A 15,555-nucleotide genomic window follows, 5' to 3' on the forward strand; every position below is an offset into this window, starting at 1 on the left:
TTCGAAAAAAAGGATAGTTGCAGTAAAAGTTCGTCTGCTCCGAAAACATGCCTCAAGTGTCACGTGCAAACAAAGAAGCATCAGACCGGTGATTCATTCGCGGGGAAGTACCTACTTCCATGAAACGACAAAAACTTTATAAATATATTGTTTCTCACTGGTTATAACTACAATGCACATTTACGTTCTTAGTCCAATTTTAAAATTTAATATTCTCATTATATATATTTACATATTGCCATATGATTCACGCATGTGCTGGAGGGAGTGGGAAGCGTCCTTTCGTTCTCGGTTCTCGAGAGAGAGTTAATCATCTGGAAAGTTAAACAAGTTAAACGTTAAGATTTTCGGCAAAACCTGCAGAACACTGGAGACGTAATAATAGTCCTTTCAATAGCATCATCTGACCATCTCTGTGCTGTGTGGTTGTAAGTATGTATTGGAATGCCACTAATTGAAGTTCGTAGCTTGGACCAACGCGCTAAGTTTTTGACAGTAGAATTCCTGGTAGTGTGGCACAAAAATTGCCTGTTAGTATTTCTTAGTATCTTTAATTGTTGTTGCAACAAGGCAAGTTGAACTTTATCGTGGGCAAATAGCATAATTTCCGCACAATCCTCTCGTATTCATTTCATTATATGTTTCCATTCCCAGCTATCCAGAAGGGAGGGCGCCATTTTTTCTTTTAATTCACGTAAGATGCGTAGCCTATCTGTCGAAAATATTCCATGATCCACAGCTTTAATTTATCTCCAGTGTAAAAAGACAATATAATAACGCCCTTTGACAATAATGTTGGCTGTTTTTTCCAAGTTCGATCTTTATATTTCAATGGGCTTGTTAAATACAGAGTGTCCCAATAAAATGTAGAATACACTCTTTGAAAGATTATAAAATCAGTGTTTGTAAATATACAGTTTCATTTTCAAATTTTATAGAATCTACTTACATTAATAATTTTGTTTGTCAACGCCTGTTTTGAAACTTATGGCCCTGGTTCAGGTTCTACTGGAAACACAAATTAATGGAATCGCAAACACCAAGAATCATCATTTCGTTTGATATTTGTGTGCATTCTTGTTCAATGGATGCCTTCAATTCGTCGACTCATGCCGGTTTTGTACCATAAACTTTATATTTTTATGTATCCCTTTATGAACAGCCTAGTGGCATGAGGTTTTGCAAATGCAGAGCGTATTCTTCTGTACCCCTTATGCATCTGTTCGACACATTTTGTCAAGTACCACTCGAAAAAAATCACTCTTCGGTCAGGGTCATCTGCATTGAGAGTATGGACGACTCTTCTCGGAATGTAACTCTTCCAGTTTGATACCAAGTGGTTCTCAACCTTCGTGAGACCACAGATAGGTATTTCTTCTTCTTATTTTTTTGTAAAATTGGTATCCTGGTCCCCATGCTATTACTTGTAAATAACTTTTCTATTGTTTTTGTTAAACTTTGTACATTAATTTACATGTATCTTGTTGATACATAAACATTGATATGTGTTGATACATTGATTGATTGATTTGGTTTACTTCACTTTTCTGACACTATTGGCTAATTTCAAAGATGAGGATGAGTGTTAACCCTAGAACACTAACATGTTTTTAGCCAAGCATAGTTACTAACCCTTCATCTGACAGACTACTTTTTTTTAAAAAAAAGGTAAAAGACCACACTCTAATTTGAAAAGAAATGTTTTACTTACATATCTGTAAAGAATCATTATAAACACTTTAAATACATTTTGAGAATTTATATGTCCATTACACAGTCATAGCAGCACTTTGCCTGATGTTCGCCACAAATCGCTCTTGAGCACTTGTCACAGAAGAACCGAGTCATTCTCCTCTTGTTTGAAGGACAGAAAGTGCAGATTTTGCGACCTTGTTGTGGTTGTGGTTCTGGGGGATTATTTGAAACAGGAACATCAAGAATTTCTCCACTCATTCGTCGCAGAGGTTTGCCCAAACTTCTTACCTCCATTCTTTGCTGTAACCAGGGTTCAGTTAGATCAACATGTATTTGTTTGGCAAAGTCTCGCCTGTTCGTAGGAGTTTCATTTTTTTTACTTTGTTTTCCACATACAAAACATAAGTATTGACAAATGTAATGTTAATCATATTATAAAATATACATAGGGGCCACCTCCTGGTTTTCCTGCTACAGGACATGTTGTTGCACATCTGGTCTAGTGCGTCAACAGCGCCTTTAGTTTCATTATAACACTCAATAATATCGGGCTTCTTGCTGATTGGGTTGACACTAGGTGTTTCATGACAAGTAGAAAATACCAAAGCAACACGGTTCTTCTATGTTTGGTGTGATACCAGAGTCTTAGTGCCATCAAAGCAGAAAACACTTGTCCCAACTCGTCTGATTGTTCCAATCATAGTTAGCTGGTAACCGGGCTTCAGTAATTCATTCGCTAGTGGGATAGAAGTAAACCAGTTATCGCAGTAATGTTGCGATTCGATCCCCGAATACTTTTTGTTAGCTCAGATAAAAACTATTGAGCTTTTGGTAAAGGTCCTGTGTAAGTTTCTTTGCCAACCTATTGAATGCAATCAACCATGTACTGGGATTTTGTGTGACACATTATAACCAGTTTAAAGCCATACTTTGCCGGCTTTTTTGGCATGTACATACGAAAAGGGCATCTGCCTTTGAAGACAACCAATTGCTCGTCAATGGTAAGATAAGAGCCTGGCTTGTAGAGTTCTCTGCAGTTTGATACAAACGATGTTCAAATTTGCCTTATAGCTGCAAAAGGATCATTTTGTCTTCTTTCTTCCTTCATTGCTGGGTCATCAAATCTTATGCAGGATAGTAAAAAATGGAATCTTTCACAGCACATTGTGGCCTTGTACTTATCCCTACAAAACGTGGTGTCAAACATTTTTTTGTAGGGAGATGGTTATTTTTTTAGTGCTGCTGAGAGATCCAATAAACACATCCAATTCTTCTTCAGTCAATGGTGAAAGTGTTGCGCTCTGCGATTCATAATTCACTTTATGTGTTCCTATTGCAACATTAGTCCATTGAATAATTTCAACTTTCATGTCTGGTGTAAAGATTAGAGAGAAAAGGGTTTTTTGGGTCAACATCATTATTAGCTTCACCCCTAGGACCTCTACGAATATGACCTATATCTCTTTGTAATCTCCTAGAAGGCCTGTTTGAGGGTTCGGTTGGTTGAGATGACCAGGATTTTAGTGTTGTTTTTTTTGCCCTGTCCTTTCAGAATGTCCTTTTCACAAACAAGAATATTTTCATCAATGCCTGAGAGCTTAAACATATATATAATTTTAGATTTATTTCTTGAACTAAACATATATATAATTTTAGATTTATTTCTTGAACAAGAGTCTTTTGTTGAGGGAATAGCCTCTTTCCTAGAGTGATGTTGCGTTTTTCTTACCTTTTTTGCTAGTGGTGGTTGATTGGTCACTTTGTTTATGAATGTAGTTGGGATCTGCATCAATATCATCTGAGTCTATTGTATATTCATGCTCCACGTGGTCTGAAAGTTCACTTCCATTGTCACCATCTTCAACACTGAAATCTTCTTCCAAATACTTCAAAATGCGATCTTCATTTGTTTTGCATGCTATGTTACTAAAGAAGAATCTACTAAATATATACTATGTATACACTAAGCCTTCGTCTATCAGACTACACGAACTTAAAAACTAGCAAAAAACATGGGCACACGGACCTCCCGGTCTTACCGCACTAACAGCTGGTGCCCAACTGAGGGTACATGGAGGGGAAGTAGGAGAAGGCAGGGAAAGTAGGAGAAGTAGAAAAACCGGCAGTTCACAGTAGTCTGACAGACAAAGGGTTAGTGTTCTAGGGTTAATAGCAGTAGCGTGCGGTGACCATTTAGATAGCCGAAGCACTGAATATATATTTTTTTAAATAAACAATAGTACATCAAGGGGCAGGCTTGCCTTGATAAAAACACCACACACCACTGCTTTACGACATTTTAGTCTTTCACGGGCTCCGCAAAAATTCCTCTCGACACTTTTGGGGAGTCTAAGTATCCTGGGAATTGTGCAAAATTCGAATTGCATGCCGAAGCAGTGCTTCAGTAGCTTACCTTGTATGCACGCCACTGGTTAATAGGATGAAATTGATGAATAAAGAAAGAGACGAAAGGACACTCACAAATAGCACCCATGGTCAGGCTGAGATTCAAACCTAGGACTCCTAGCAACATAGTGTGCTGTGGTAACCACTCCATCATGAAGGCTGGCGTTACATGTATCTTGTAATTAAATATTAATAAATAAATGAAGGGATAATCATAAAGAGAAATTGTTCGATTATCCCTAGGCTTGTTCACAAGTTTTAAATTAGTTGTCAATCTCTGTGTCTAATGAACCTATCTTGGTCCTAAACCATTAATCCAAAACTGAAATAAGAGCTTCAGCTTTTCTTTCCTTCAGAAAACTAATGTTTAAGTCCACCTTGAGCTCTGGTAGATTAATTGAGACTGGAGCCATAGTTTAAAATGGGATCTGAACTACTGTGCCTTAATTGGGGATTGATCCTGGGACCCCTTGATTATAAAGCAACAGCAGTATCATGTCCTAAGGGGAGGTTAAGCTTTTCCAACAAGCAGTGGAAAAGTGGGGGTTGCAGGGTCATAATTTTCTTTGGCCCAGTATTCCTAAAAAAAAAAAGAACATCAAAGGTAAAAAAAAAAAAAAAATGAGGCTTGACTACTTACAAAAGAATACGAAACCCTCTCCCTTTGAAAATCATGGACACGCCACTGCCAACAACAGTATGCACAATTATGAGTAGCTTTGGAATCTACAGCCTAAATTAAATCTTAATGTCCCTTGCATACTGATCTTAATATTAATTTGGGTATATACACATTCATGTAATAGGTAGTATTCTTTGTCATTCATAGTGTGAATAACCCGGTGGAGGCACAATAGTGGTTCAGATCCCACTTTAAACTGTAGGTCCAGTCCCGATTAGTCTTACTGTGCACAAAGTGGGCTTAAAACACGAACTCAAACAAAGAAACAAACATAGAGTGAATAGTAAAGTTCTAAATTGTCCTGATACTGCTAGTAGTTTGATTTTAACATTTATTTCGTATTTTATAGCATCGCTTATTCATTTTGACATAACAGGCATAAACACATGTAAGTTTGTTTTATGTCTGTTCATTTGTGCTCTGATAGGCTAATCAGTAATGGGCCTGCAGTTTTAATGGAAATTAAACTCGGTACATCTTGATTAAAAGACAATGGCATTAACATCATGCCATTGAGTAGACACATGCATGGCCGTATTTAGAGGGGGGGTTTCTAGGGTTCAACCCCCCCCCCCGAAACTTCTGACATGTTGGATTAATGGAAGTTCAGAAACCAAAATCTGTTAAGTCATTTTCAAAATTATTTTTCGTAGTATCACAAAAATACAGGGAGACAATATTGAAACGATAGAGCTAGAATTTTCATACATTTGGAATTCTGTAACTTGAGTGAAACAGGATTTATTCTCGGAATAGACCGTGTTAAAAATGTAAACATAAACATTGGTGAAGTCTTGCCCGGTCCCCCCGGAACTTCCTGTTTAGGCCAGTCCCCGTTGTTGCCAGTGCAGATTCACCGGCATACGAAGTAAGAAATCAGCGCTTGTTTTCATCAGTTGTGCGACGATAGTCAAGAAAGGTATTTGTTAAAGTTCTACTATGAAGGAGTGGACGTCTAAAATCCGTCGGGTGATCAACTGCAGAGCAGATTATTAAAATATTACGTGTCTTTGTGGCCGCCAGTTGTATCGCATACTACAAGGGTCGTTCAAGGTTGACCGGGATTTTCGTACGTAAAAAATCGATGAATAGCCGGATCATGATGAAACGTGCGGGTGACGTAATGTATTCCTTCGCGAGTAACTAGCGCCCGGAATGACGTATTTCGCGCATGCGCAGCAGTTGCAGCGAACATGGCGGCAAGCAGTGTGTCTGTGGCTGTGGAGCAGCGGTATGTAATCAAATTTCTCGTGAAGGAAAAAGTGAAACCAGCTGAGATTTTCAGACGATTGCAAGCACAGTATAGTGAACAAACGATGTCGCGGACAAGAGTGTACGAATGGTGTGAGCAGTTTCGCGAAGGATGGGAGCTGGTGACAATGAAGCGCATTGACACATTCGCCCGACTGCAGTCACACCAGTGAATATCGCACGTGTTGAGCAAATGATTCTTGAGAACCATGTGGATTTTCTGAACAAAGGGAGCACGATTAATGCCCAGTATTACTCCACATTGTTGAGTGGTGCTGTACGAAAGTCCATTTGCAAGAAAATACCTGGGATGTTGTCTGGAAATGTCATTCTTCTCCATGACACTGCCCGCCCTCACACGGCCAATGTGACAACAACAACTCTGGCCGACATGCGCTGGGAAGTGCTGCCACATCCCCCCTACAGTCCGGATTTATCCCTCAGTGATTATCAATTGTTTAAAGACCATCTGGGAGGGAAGAAATTCACGACAGACAAAGCACTGCGGAGCGATGTCCTCCAGTGGCTACGACAACAACCAAGTTCTATCTACGCCAAAGGAATTCGGGAGCTGCCAGAACGATGGCAACGGTGCCTCGGCGCGCACGGAGAATACTTTGAAAAACTGACATAGTTTGGTGTTTCTTCTGCTACCTATTTCCTCTGCAGAAATAAAAGTCCCGGTCAACCTTGAACGACCCTTGTACATACAAGTGTCTCATGTACACGCACGACGAACTCAAAACGTACAAAAGTTTAGATATATTTAATTATTTTGTAAATGGAAAAGTGAGGGAAAGATAACTGTATAAAACTAGTGATGATATTATTATATTATAAAGTAAAGTAAAGTAAAGTAAAGCTTAAGTGAATCTTTGCCAACAAATCTGCAGAAGTAATGACACATAACAAATGCTAAAGTAATAATATGTGCTTTCAACGTCGCCTTTCCGCCTGAAGGATTTAGGGAAAATCTATGATATGGCATGCCACTTTGACTTGCACGAATATACTTCAAACAACAAGGGAATTTTCAGGCTGAAGCAACAAGCGATATCGGGATTTCGCACAGAAGCATTGGATCTAAAGCAAACCATTCACCAGTCACGCTTGCGCAAATAACAGGCCGGGGCAACACAATGCACGGTATTGATAAAACAGCCCAGTCCGAGTGACAAGCGACACATCCAATTTGTCGTGTCGATTTAATTCGAAAGTTGATTTTTATTTTTGAATGTTGGTTTCCAAGAGACACGTATCGCTGCAGTCTGAAAGCTTCCTTTCGAACCAATTCATCACGAGAAAATGCACGTGTCGCTTGGACTGGACTGTTGTTTTGTCAGCACCATGCATCGTGTCGCCTCGGTCTGTTGTACCCGTATGCAAGGTGAATTGTTTCCTTTAGAGTAAAGGGGCTGTTGCTTGTCGCTTCGGGGTGTAATCTCCGTGCCACTTAAAAGTGAATCCTCAGTGATCAATGAAATTTTTCGAACCGAAGCGACACAACAAGCTGCACATGTCGCTCAGATTCCCAATGGCGTGTATTGTGCCGCCTGGGACTTGATTTCCCACGAGCGGTAAATGTTTATTTATAGACTAAATGGGCCTGTGTCGCTTGTTACTTCGGTACGAACCACTGCTGTCGCGTGTCGCTTCGGTTTGAAACCTCACTAAGAGGAGTGCTTTTCATCACAACACAATACGCAGATAAACGATCAACATGCTTAACAAAATGCAAGTCGTACAAATACTTTCCGGGTACCAATCCTTTCTTCGTTCTGCTTGTATCAACAGGTTTCGTCTCTCTACGTCCTTCGGAAACCTACGAAGTGATACTTGACTCAATAAATTTGTTCCCGATCGAACTGTGAAACCATATCCTACACAGTTGACACCCTATTTCCTTGTAAAAGAATCTCCACCTTGCTCTTTCATATTAACGTCCATAGCACCTTAAGCGTAACCGGATGTTCGAGGGGGACCAGACGAGTGCGCATGCTCCGCAGTAGCTCCGCCTTTAACACCGTCTATAGCAGCCCACCAGCGACCCCTTCATTTTCACTTCTGATGTCCTCTTTCCAGTGTTGTTCCTGAGTCACAAGGAATACAGACTAAAAATTCGCTTATGATTGTTCCAAAATTGTCTTTCCAACTTTTAAATTCCCTGTCCAATAAAGTTGAAAATCCCCTTTGATAGGATTTCAAACCTAGGATCTCCAGTTTCGTAGCGCATTACAATGTTCGTGATTGAGGTTACAATCCATGGACCAGGCTAAGTTCTTAACAAGAATAACTGGTTCCACACTTTTCAAAATTCCAAAATATAAGTTTTAAGGTCATACAACAAAAACGTTATGACTAAAATTTCCATCTAACTTGTAAAGCTTTTTCTTGAAGGTATCTAAAATTTAATAACAAAGTACAATAATTGTGCACACTGCATGAAACGTAAAAGAAAAAAAAAGCCTTGTGCTGGATATTCACTCATCTGCTGGATGGAGTAAGCCCCTTCAAGGATATAATAATAATAATAATTATTATTATTATTATGGAATAAAATTGTTTTATTATTATGAAACTTTAATTATCATCGTTTGATTTTTGGATTTGATTTAGTTTATTTTACTTCGCGTTTTGTGCCTCTTGGCTAATTTGTGAAGATGGGGATGAGTGATGAAATGATGAAATTGATGAATGGACATTCACAAACAACCAAGCCCGACCGGGATTCGAACCCGGGACCCTTGGCATCGCAGCGCGATGTGCTAACCACTCGGCCACAGGGTCGGGCAATTATCATCGTATAATTATTGTTATTATTACTATTAATTCAATTATGATTGAAACCCCCCCCCCCCGAAAAAATTTCCTGCCTACGGCCATGGACACATGCATGTACATATGTAAGGTTAAAACCAATATGTAACTGAAAGCAACAGACAATATCTACCTCGTGGCTGATACACAATGTAAAATTATTAACTAGTTGCAAAATATGGTGTTACAAACCTATAAACTAACAACTGAAACTAGAAGGTTAGCTGTGTCAGCCCCCTTGGTAGAGTGGTTAGCACATCATGCTACATTGCCAGGGGTCCCAGGTTCGAATCCCGGCCTGGGCATGGATGTTTGTGAGTGTCCACTCATCAATTTCATATCATCACTCATCCCCAGTTTCGCAAATTAGCCAAAAGTGGCACAAAAAGCGAAGTAAAATAAAGCAAAACAATAAACAAGGTTAGCTGCAATTGGCAAAAAAAGCTGTTTCTTTTCTTTAAATGACCCCCTTGATTATAAGGTAAAGAAAAGGTCCATTCAAAACAAGGTCAACTGTTTTACAACTATATTCTTTATTGTTTTATTTCACATTGTCAGGTTGATCACAATAAAAATAAATTTTGAGTGGAAGTGTTAATACCTGTCCTTACATAAATGCATGTTTTGTCTAAAAGAGTGTTTATTTGTGTTGTTTTCTCTACTTTGCTGATACATGCCCTTTCCCCATCGCCCTTTCTGGTCCCAACATTGTAATGATCATTGCGAACACAGGCAGCATGAAAGGCCCTCCTCTTTTAGTGTGATGTTTAATGTTGACTTATTGTAATCGGCGGTTCCCAGGTTTGATTTCTGATTGAGAGCTCATCAGTTTTTGCATATCACATTTGTTTTCTTACTCATTTTGAAATTGCATTTTAATTAAATGCATTTTCTTTTTTTATGGCTTCAGCGTCACTGTGAACCTGACAGTCAATTGGTTACAAGAAGTAAGTGGAGTAAAACTCTTCAATAGCAAACATGGAAGAATTGGAGCAAAAACTGTACCACTTGCAGATCCAGGAAGCTTCAAAGAAAACAGAAGAGAAGGTATGGCCTAGTCCTCTCACACTAGTTTTATCATCACAGTTAATATTGCTTGATGACCTTCAAACTTAAAATTTCACATATTTAAAATGAGCATAGAAGTGTAATGATCCAATTATTTTCTCAGATAATTTCATGAGATTCTGTTGTGTATTTATGTGTTAAATATTTTGATTCTAGTTTTAGAGTTTGAACCTGGTGAGACGTGAAGTATTAGTATTACCCATCTTCAACAAAATCAGAATTTGGCTTTTAAACACATTTGCCTAGTTGTTCACAGTCAATAAAGAATATTTTCTTGGGATACATATATAAATCTAAGGATAAATTATGTTAATTATTGAAATTGTAACTAAATAATACCCAAAATGTTTAAATATCTGCTGATTTGATGTTCATGAATGTTACTCAAGTGCAGTTCAAGTTAGTGCAAGGGCGGCTACTGATATTGTTGCAGTGTTGCACAATGACCAGATATTTTACCATGAAATTTCATACTTTTTGTTAGTAATTTTTTCATAATTTTCCTATTAAATATATTGAACACAAACAAATAATTTTGCCCTTAATTGTTTAAAAAATAACTAATTCCATTATGATCTGTTAAAAAGAAGGAGGCAGCTTGAGAAATTTCACAGTATGTGAGGTGCTCGTTGCAGTGCCGGAGCAACAGCCTGTTTTCTACAGTGCGTGCTATTGCAGCAAGATTCAACGCTGTTCTTCCTATCTCCATACTTCAGTGGGGATCCCTTGCAATAAACACTGGGATTATAATTCTTTTATATGCCATTAGAGAGCAGCAGCGAATAGTAGGCAAGACCTTTAGATTTCTCTTAGTGTCCTGTGCCGTAGAGCAAAACAAAAATATAAATATCCATGTTGGGCAAAGATAAATATTTTCTTTTGTGGGGATTCTTAACTTCATTTACTAACCTTAATACCCATATACTATATCGCCAATCCTAATTCTGTTTAAAATATAACATATCATACGGAAATGGGGTGCTCATATTTTCCCTGATTTTGTGGTGTGGGTGGTGGAACTAAGTGTTAAGACCCCAAGATTTATTATCATAGTTGTGATATTTGTGTAATGTTCCTAAGTCGTGTTCCTGCCGATACTGGTACCGATGCTTGAAAATTGTAACAAAAGTTGTTCAAAATGCGGAGTAATATTAGTGGGGTGAGTATTCCAGTTCAATTACAAACATCGATTTATCAGAGCTTTCCTTCAAAATATTCAACAATTGAATCAGAACATTAAAATAGTTCTTACATATTCACAAAATAAAGTTTTTCTGTACAATATTGATGCCGAATGATTTGAAACTTCAAATTTTCCATAATTTCCATGATAATTATACTCCACGAAAGTGTTGTGGCATTTTTGCAGATTCTGCTTAATACCAAAATGCCAGAAAAGTACAGAAAAATATATACAATTAAATATTAAATAAATTAAATTAACTAAAATTAAAATTTTGTATGTATAATATATATTCACTGCAACCATTAACATTCCAAACCACGAGCAACCACTGAGTTAGTGCTTGAGATGGAAACTGTTAGGTGGAGGGGATATTTGCTTGAGTCTTGGGGCCAGCTGAAGGAATGCTCCTATATTTTAACATGGAAACATCTGTGGATAAACTTTTCATAATTTTCCAACTGAGAGAATACCATCCCCCTCCACTTTCATAATTTTCCAACTGAGAGAATACCATCCCCCTCCACTTTGAGCACTGGAGTCAGTAAAGTACAAATGGACCTTGGATTTTTATAGGCTGCCCACAAGAAGCTCCAAAAATTTATTGACTGAGTATTCTCCAATTGCAGGTGGTTCGAGGATGATTTTTTTTTTTCAGATAATAGTTATTGAATATTTAGATACCTCAATGTTATAAAAGGTTCAAATATTGGTCTTTATGAAAATAGTTGAAATGATAAAATCATCATTAAGCTAAGAGACCAAATAACAAGTTGACATGATAAAGTATGTAGCTTTCAAGGAAGAAGTTAGTTTGAAGATTCATGTGGGACATGATGTTATTTACTCATTGATGAAGATTACTGCTCATTGAAGCTGATGCAAGTAATGTTTTTTTGTGATAAACTTTATAATTTTTCAACATTTCAGTTCTAATATTGTTTTTTAAACCTTTCGATATTGTTTCATTGTATTATTTTTATATATTTAAAAAGATACACCTTTGTAACATCAGAAGTTCATAAATAGGTCAGTTATTTGATATTGTTGTTAATAATTTGCTGCATTTATATGGTTGAAATTTATGAAAAACCTTTTTATTTTTTGTTCTCCTCTTTCTATCTTGTAAGGCACTTGACACTGCTACAGTGGAAGAAGGTGATAAGCAGGCATTGCCAGTGGAAAAAGACAACAAAGATGTTGAGAAGGAAGCTGCAGGAATAGAGGGAAATGCTGAGAAACATCAGGAAGAGACTGAAAAGGATGCATGTTGGTGAGCTTTCAGATTAACCAGTACTTTTGTCAGCCTTTGGTAATGTAGGCATGTTGGCCTATCACCTAGAACAAAATTCTTCCATTTTTGTTACTTTTTAAAATATAAATGTTTGCATAATTTGTGTATTTTGGTTTATGTAAAGTATATACAGTGGAACCTCGATTTATGTTTCTCAGCGGACCAAGGTGAAAAACCTAAAATGTGGGAAAATGTAAAATTATAGCATTTTATTACTCTCTTTGGATCATGGAGACATTACATATAATTAGGAAATGTAAAATTTGGGAACATAAAAGTCAGAGATTCACTGTATCTAAATATGCACTTTGGTTTTGTAAGCAGTGCTTGAAGGTAAGAAATTTGCATAAAACATCCTCCCACCTGCTTCATTGTCTCCATGTTGAATCATAGGAGCAAACCCACCTATCCCCAAAATTGACCAAACATCTACCCCCCCTCCCCAACCCTCCAGCTAGGAATTGACGGTATGGGCTCTGTTTCGGAGGCGAAGTTCATAGATGGCACCAGGTTAGCTATTATTTTCACCACGATTAGGCATCCTTACCCCATCCCTCTTTCTGCTGAAGCCACAGTTGACAGTCAAAATCATTGTCACATCTTTTCCCCCTTCTCGTTTGTCAGCAATCAGCCTACCTCTGGGTATGGTCACTACATCACCCAGCGCAGTAACAGCTGCTGCCTATTTGTACATTCACACTGCACACCCAAATAAATGTGCAATGCAATTAATTTTTATTATATTTATTCATTGAATGTCATTTCTTCAAAACATTCAATGTTCCAGGACCACATCAGCTTCCATTTACTTCCTCATGCTAGCGTTTCTATCTGAGTTTCTTGCGCATCCAATGAGGTTCACATCACATGAGCAAAATTGCAAAGTGCACACCTCCGTGGCACTGTTTTCAACGGCAAGTACAGAAAGGCTTTTATGACTTGGATCAGTGTTCTTTCAGACTCGCTTCGCACAAGGAATTGAGATAGAGTAGCGACAGGCATGCACTGACTTCCCTCTTCATCATGTAGTGTTGCAATCTTGCCGTTCCTTGCCATGCGACGGAGTTGAGAACAACCCACACATCATTGCAGATTGTTTTTTTTTCTTTTTAGAAAGGGAAATTTTGATAATATATCTCTCTCCATGTGATGTTCTGCTCGCGTTTTTAACTGAGCCCTAAAAGTTTTCCATGGATAAAAACAAATAGAATTGCAGAACTCACAAAATTTGTTAGTTGAGGTATGCACACCAAGGTTATGGTGCACCTCAGGGTCCTTAACGAACCTCCTTGTTAAGCAATTCCAAAATAGATCAAATAAGCTTTGCATAAATATCTTTCATAGACGTAAGACACCTCAGAAACAATTATGCTGATTATGTCCACCACTGGCGAGCAGCACACCAACACCACTTATATTTAAGATCAACACCACTTATATATAAGATCTAACTACAGTACTATATTCTACTAGTATTGGAAACTGCATCATTCGTCTTGGCTTCTCATCGGATCTTTACCACTTAGTTTTCTTTTTCTTTTTTTATTCTGAAATATAATTATTTCAAATAACGTTTCAACAAGAATTTAATATTCAACAACCAATTTTATTTACTCTTAAATCAACAAGACATTGTGTAGTGACAATCTTAAACATGCTGTTTGAAATAGCTTTAACATTGATATCAATTAAGCATTGTTCATTTCGTAACTAGAATCAAATATGTAATCAGTGGTAATTCTTTGAATCACGTGCAATAAAATTGCATGCACAATTTAAATAAGCCCCTCCTGTTTATTTTACAGTGTGTGCAATAATACTTAATTCTTTCATGTACATTCACAACAACGTTTCGTCCTGCGAAACTAGTACTTTCATTAAATTACAATTTCGATTGGTCTACAATCGTCTTAAATAACCAATTATAAAGTTAGATACAATTTTTACATGCATTCTTTTTTACTGCCCTAATTAGCCTGATTTATTAGCTCATTTACATTTTTTTTTATTTGGTTCGCTCAAGTACCGAAATGGGGGGGGGGGTGATAAAGAATAGATTATCATAAGTTTTACTTGCTTTCACGTATCTTATCAAAGTCAACAAAGCTCATGATCATTTTCCTTGGAATCTGTGCACACGAATAAACGTAACCGTGATTATTACAAAGTTACAGACGCACTAGTTTTCCATTTTACCGTTTGCGTGCTTTTCATTTGATTTCTAATGGAAATGCCTATATTACGTGTTATACAATTTGGTTCCAATTTAATCAGTTCGTTGAACGCTTGCACTTTCCACTATGTATAATTTCAAGTCAAAAAACTACGTTTCACTTTACACCTACCTCAAGTGGTTGGTCACGACGACGTTGCCATGTCTACAACTCCTTCTTGTATCATTGGAAGTTCAAAACCTCTGCGTTTCCCAATGTTCCCTGTAACCATTGGTAATTGGCGAGATTTGTTGTCAGCAAAGTAAGATGAACGAATCCTGTGGTTTCCTTCAACGTACTTCAACCTCCATCAAAATTCCAGACGAGTAAATTGGCAACACAGTGCTCAGTAGTTTACACAATCCAACATTTTTCCTCTTCGACGTCCGATGAGATCCAAAGGTATTGGATTTGACTTCTCAAAACTCTACCACCAAACTGCAAAGTGTTCCAGCTTTGTCAACAAGCAAAATTAAGATGAAATGCAAATAAAACTCAACTTGCCGCATTCTGTTTTTTTGAGTACAGACTAAATTCTCTGTGCACAAAACACTGCAAGTACCATTGTTAAACTCTCGGTGCAACAAGTAAGTTAATCACTCCACTATACAAACGTATCATCCATGCATGCACACGTACAATCCCACATTTGGTCAGCATATGCAATGTTCGACCATGTGGCAGGCCTCGGCCGAGAACTAGGTCACTGGAGCAACATGTTATACACATGGCTTAGTCCCGAGTTCCTTGAGTGGGCTTTTTTTTATCTAGTGTTTTTCCAACCACTCAAACAAAGTAAAGGCATGCAAGTGCTGCCTTCTAGCGGAGCAAATGGCAAACACAAGCAAACAAATGATGATCACTGAGTGAAAGCAAGGACAGTGGCGTAGCAAGTGAAATTGTGACTAAAAGATTGTGGAACTATTTTTTATAGTTTTTTCTCGCG

The 15,555-nt window shown here is 37.7% G+C and overlaps 1 protein-coding gene across 3 annotated transcripts in view; it reads left to right on the forward strand.

Annotated features, from left to right (window-relative positions):
- Nucleotides 1-315: 315 nt before the first annotated feature.
- LOC145985882 (uncharacterized) overlaps nt 316-15,555 on the forward strand; it is a 39,926-nt gene continuing 24,686 nt past the window's right edge. For 2 of the 3 annotated variants that reach the window (XM_083120010.1, XM_083120008.1), the window contains exons 1-3: nt 316-428; nt 9,762-9,898; nt 12,233-12,375. In XM_083120010.1, coding sequence (XP_082976136.1) covers nt 9,830-9,898; nt 12,233-12,375 — 212 coding nt within the window. In that variant the 5' untranslated portion in view covers nt 316-428; nt 9,762-9,829. Of the gene's footprint in view, nt 433-9,761; nt 9,899-12,232; nt 12,376-15,555 lie in introns of all 3 variants that reach the window. The other variant, XM_083120009.1, reaches the window with a different exon arrangement.

The sequence above is a fragment of the Lepisma saccharinum genome, chromosome 3, assembly GCF_977018435.1.
Source record: "Lepisma saccharinum chromosome 3, izLepSacc3.1, whole genome shotgun sequence".
Classification (NCBI taxonomy): Eukaryota; Metazoa; Arthropoda; class Insecta; order Zygentoma; family Lepismatidae; genus Lepisma; species Lepisma saccharinum.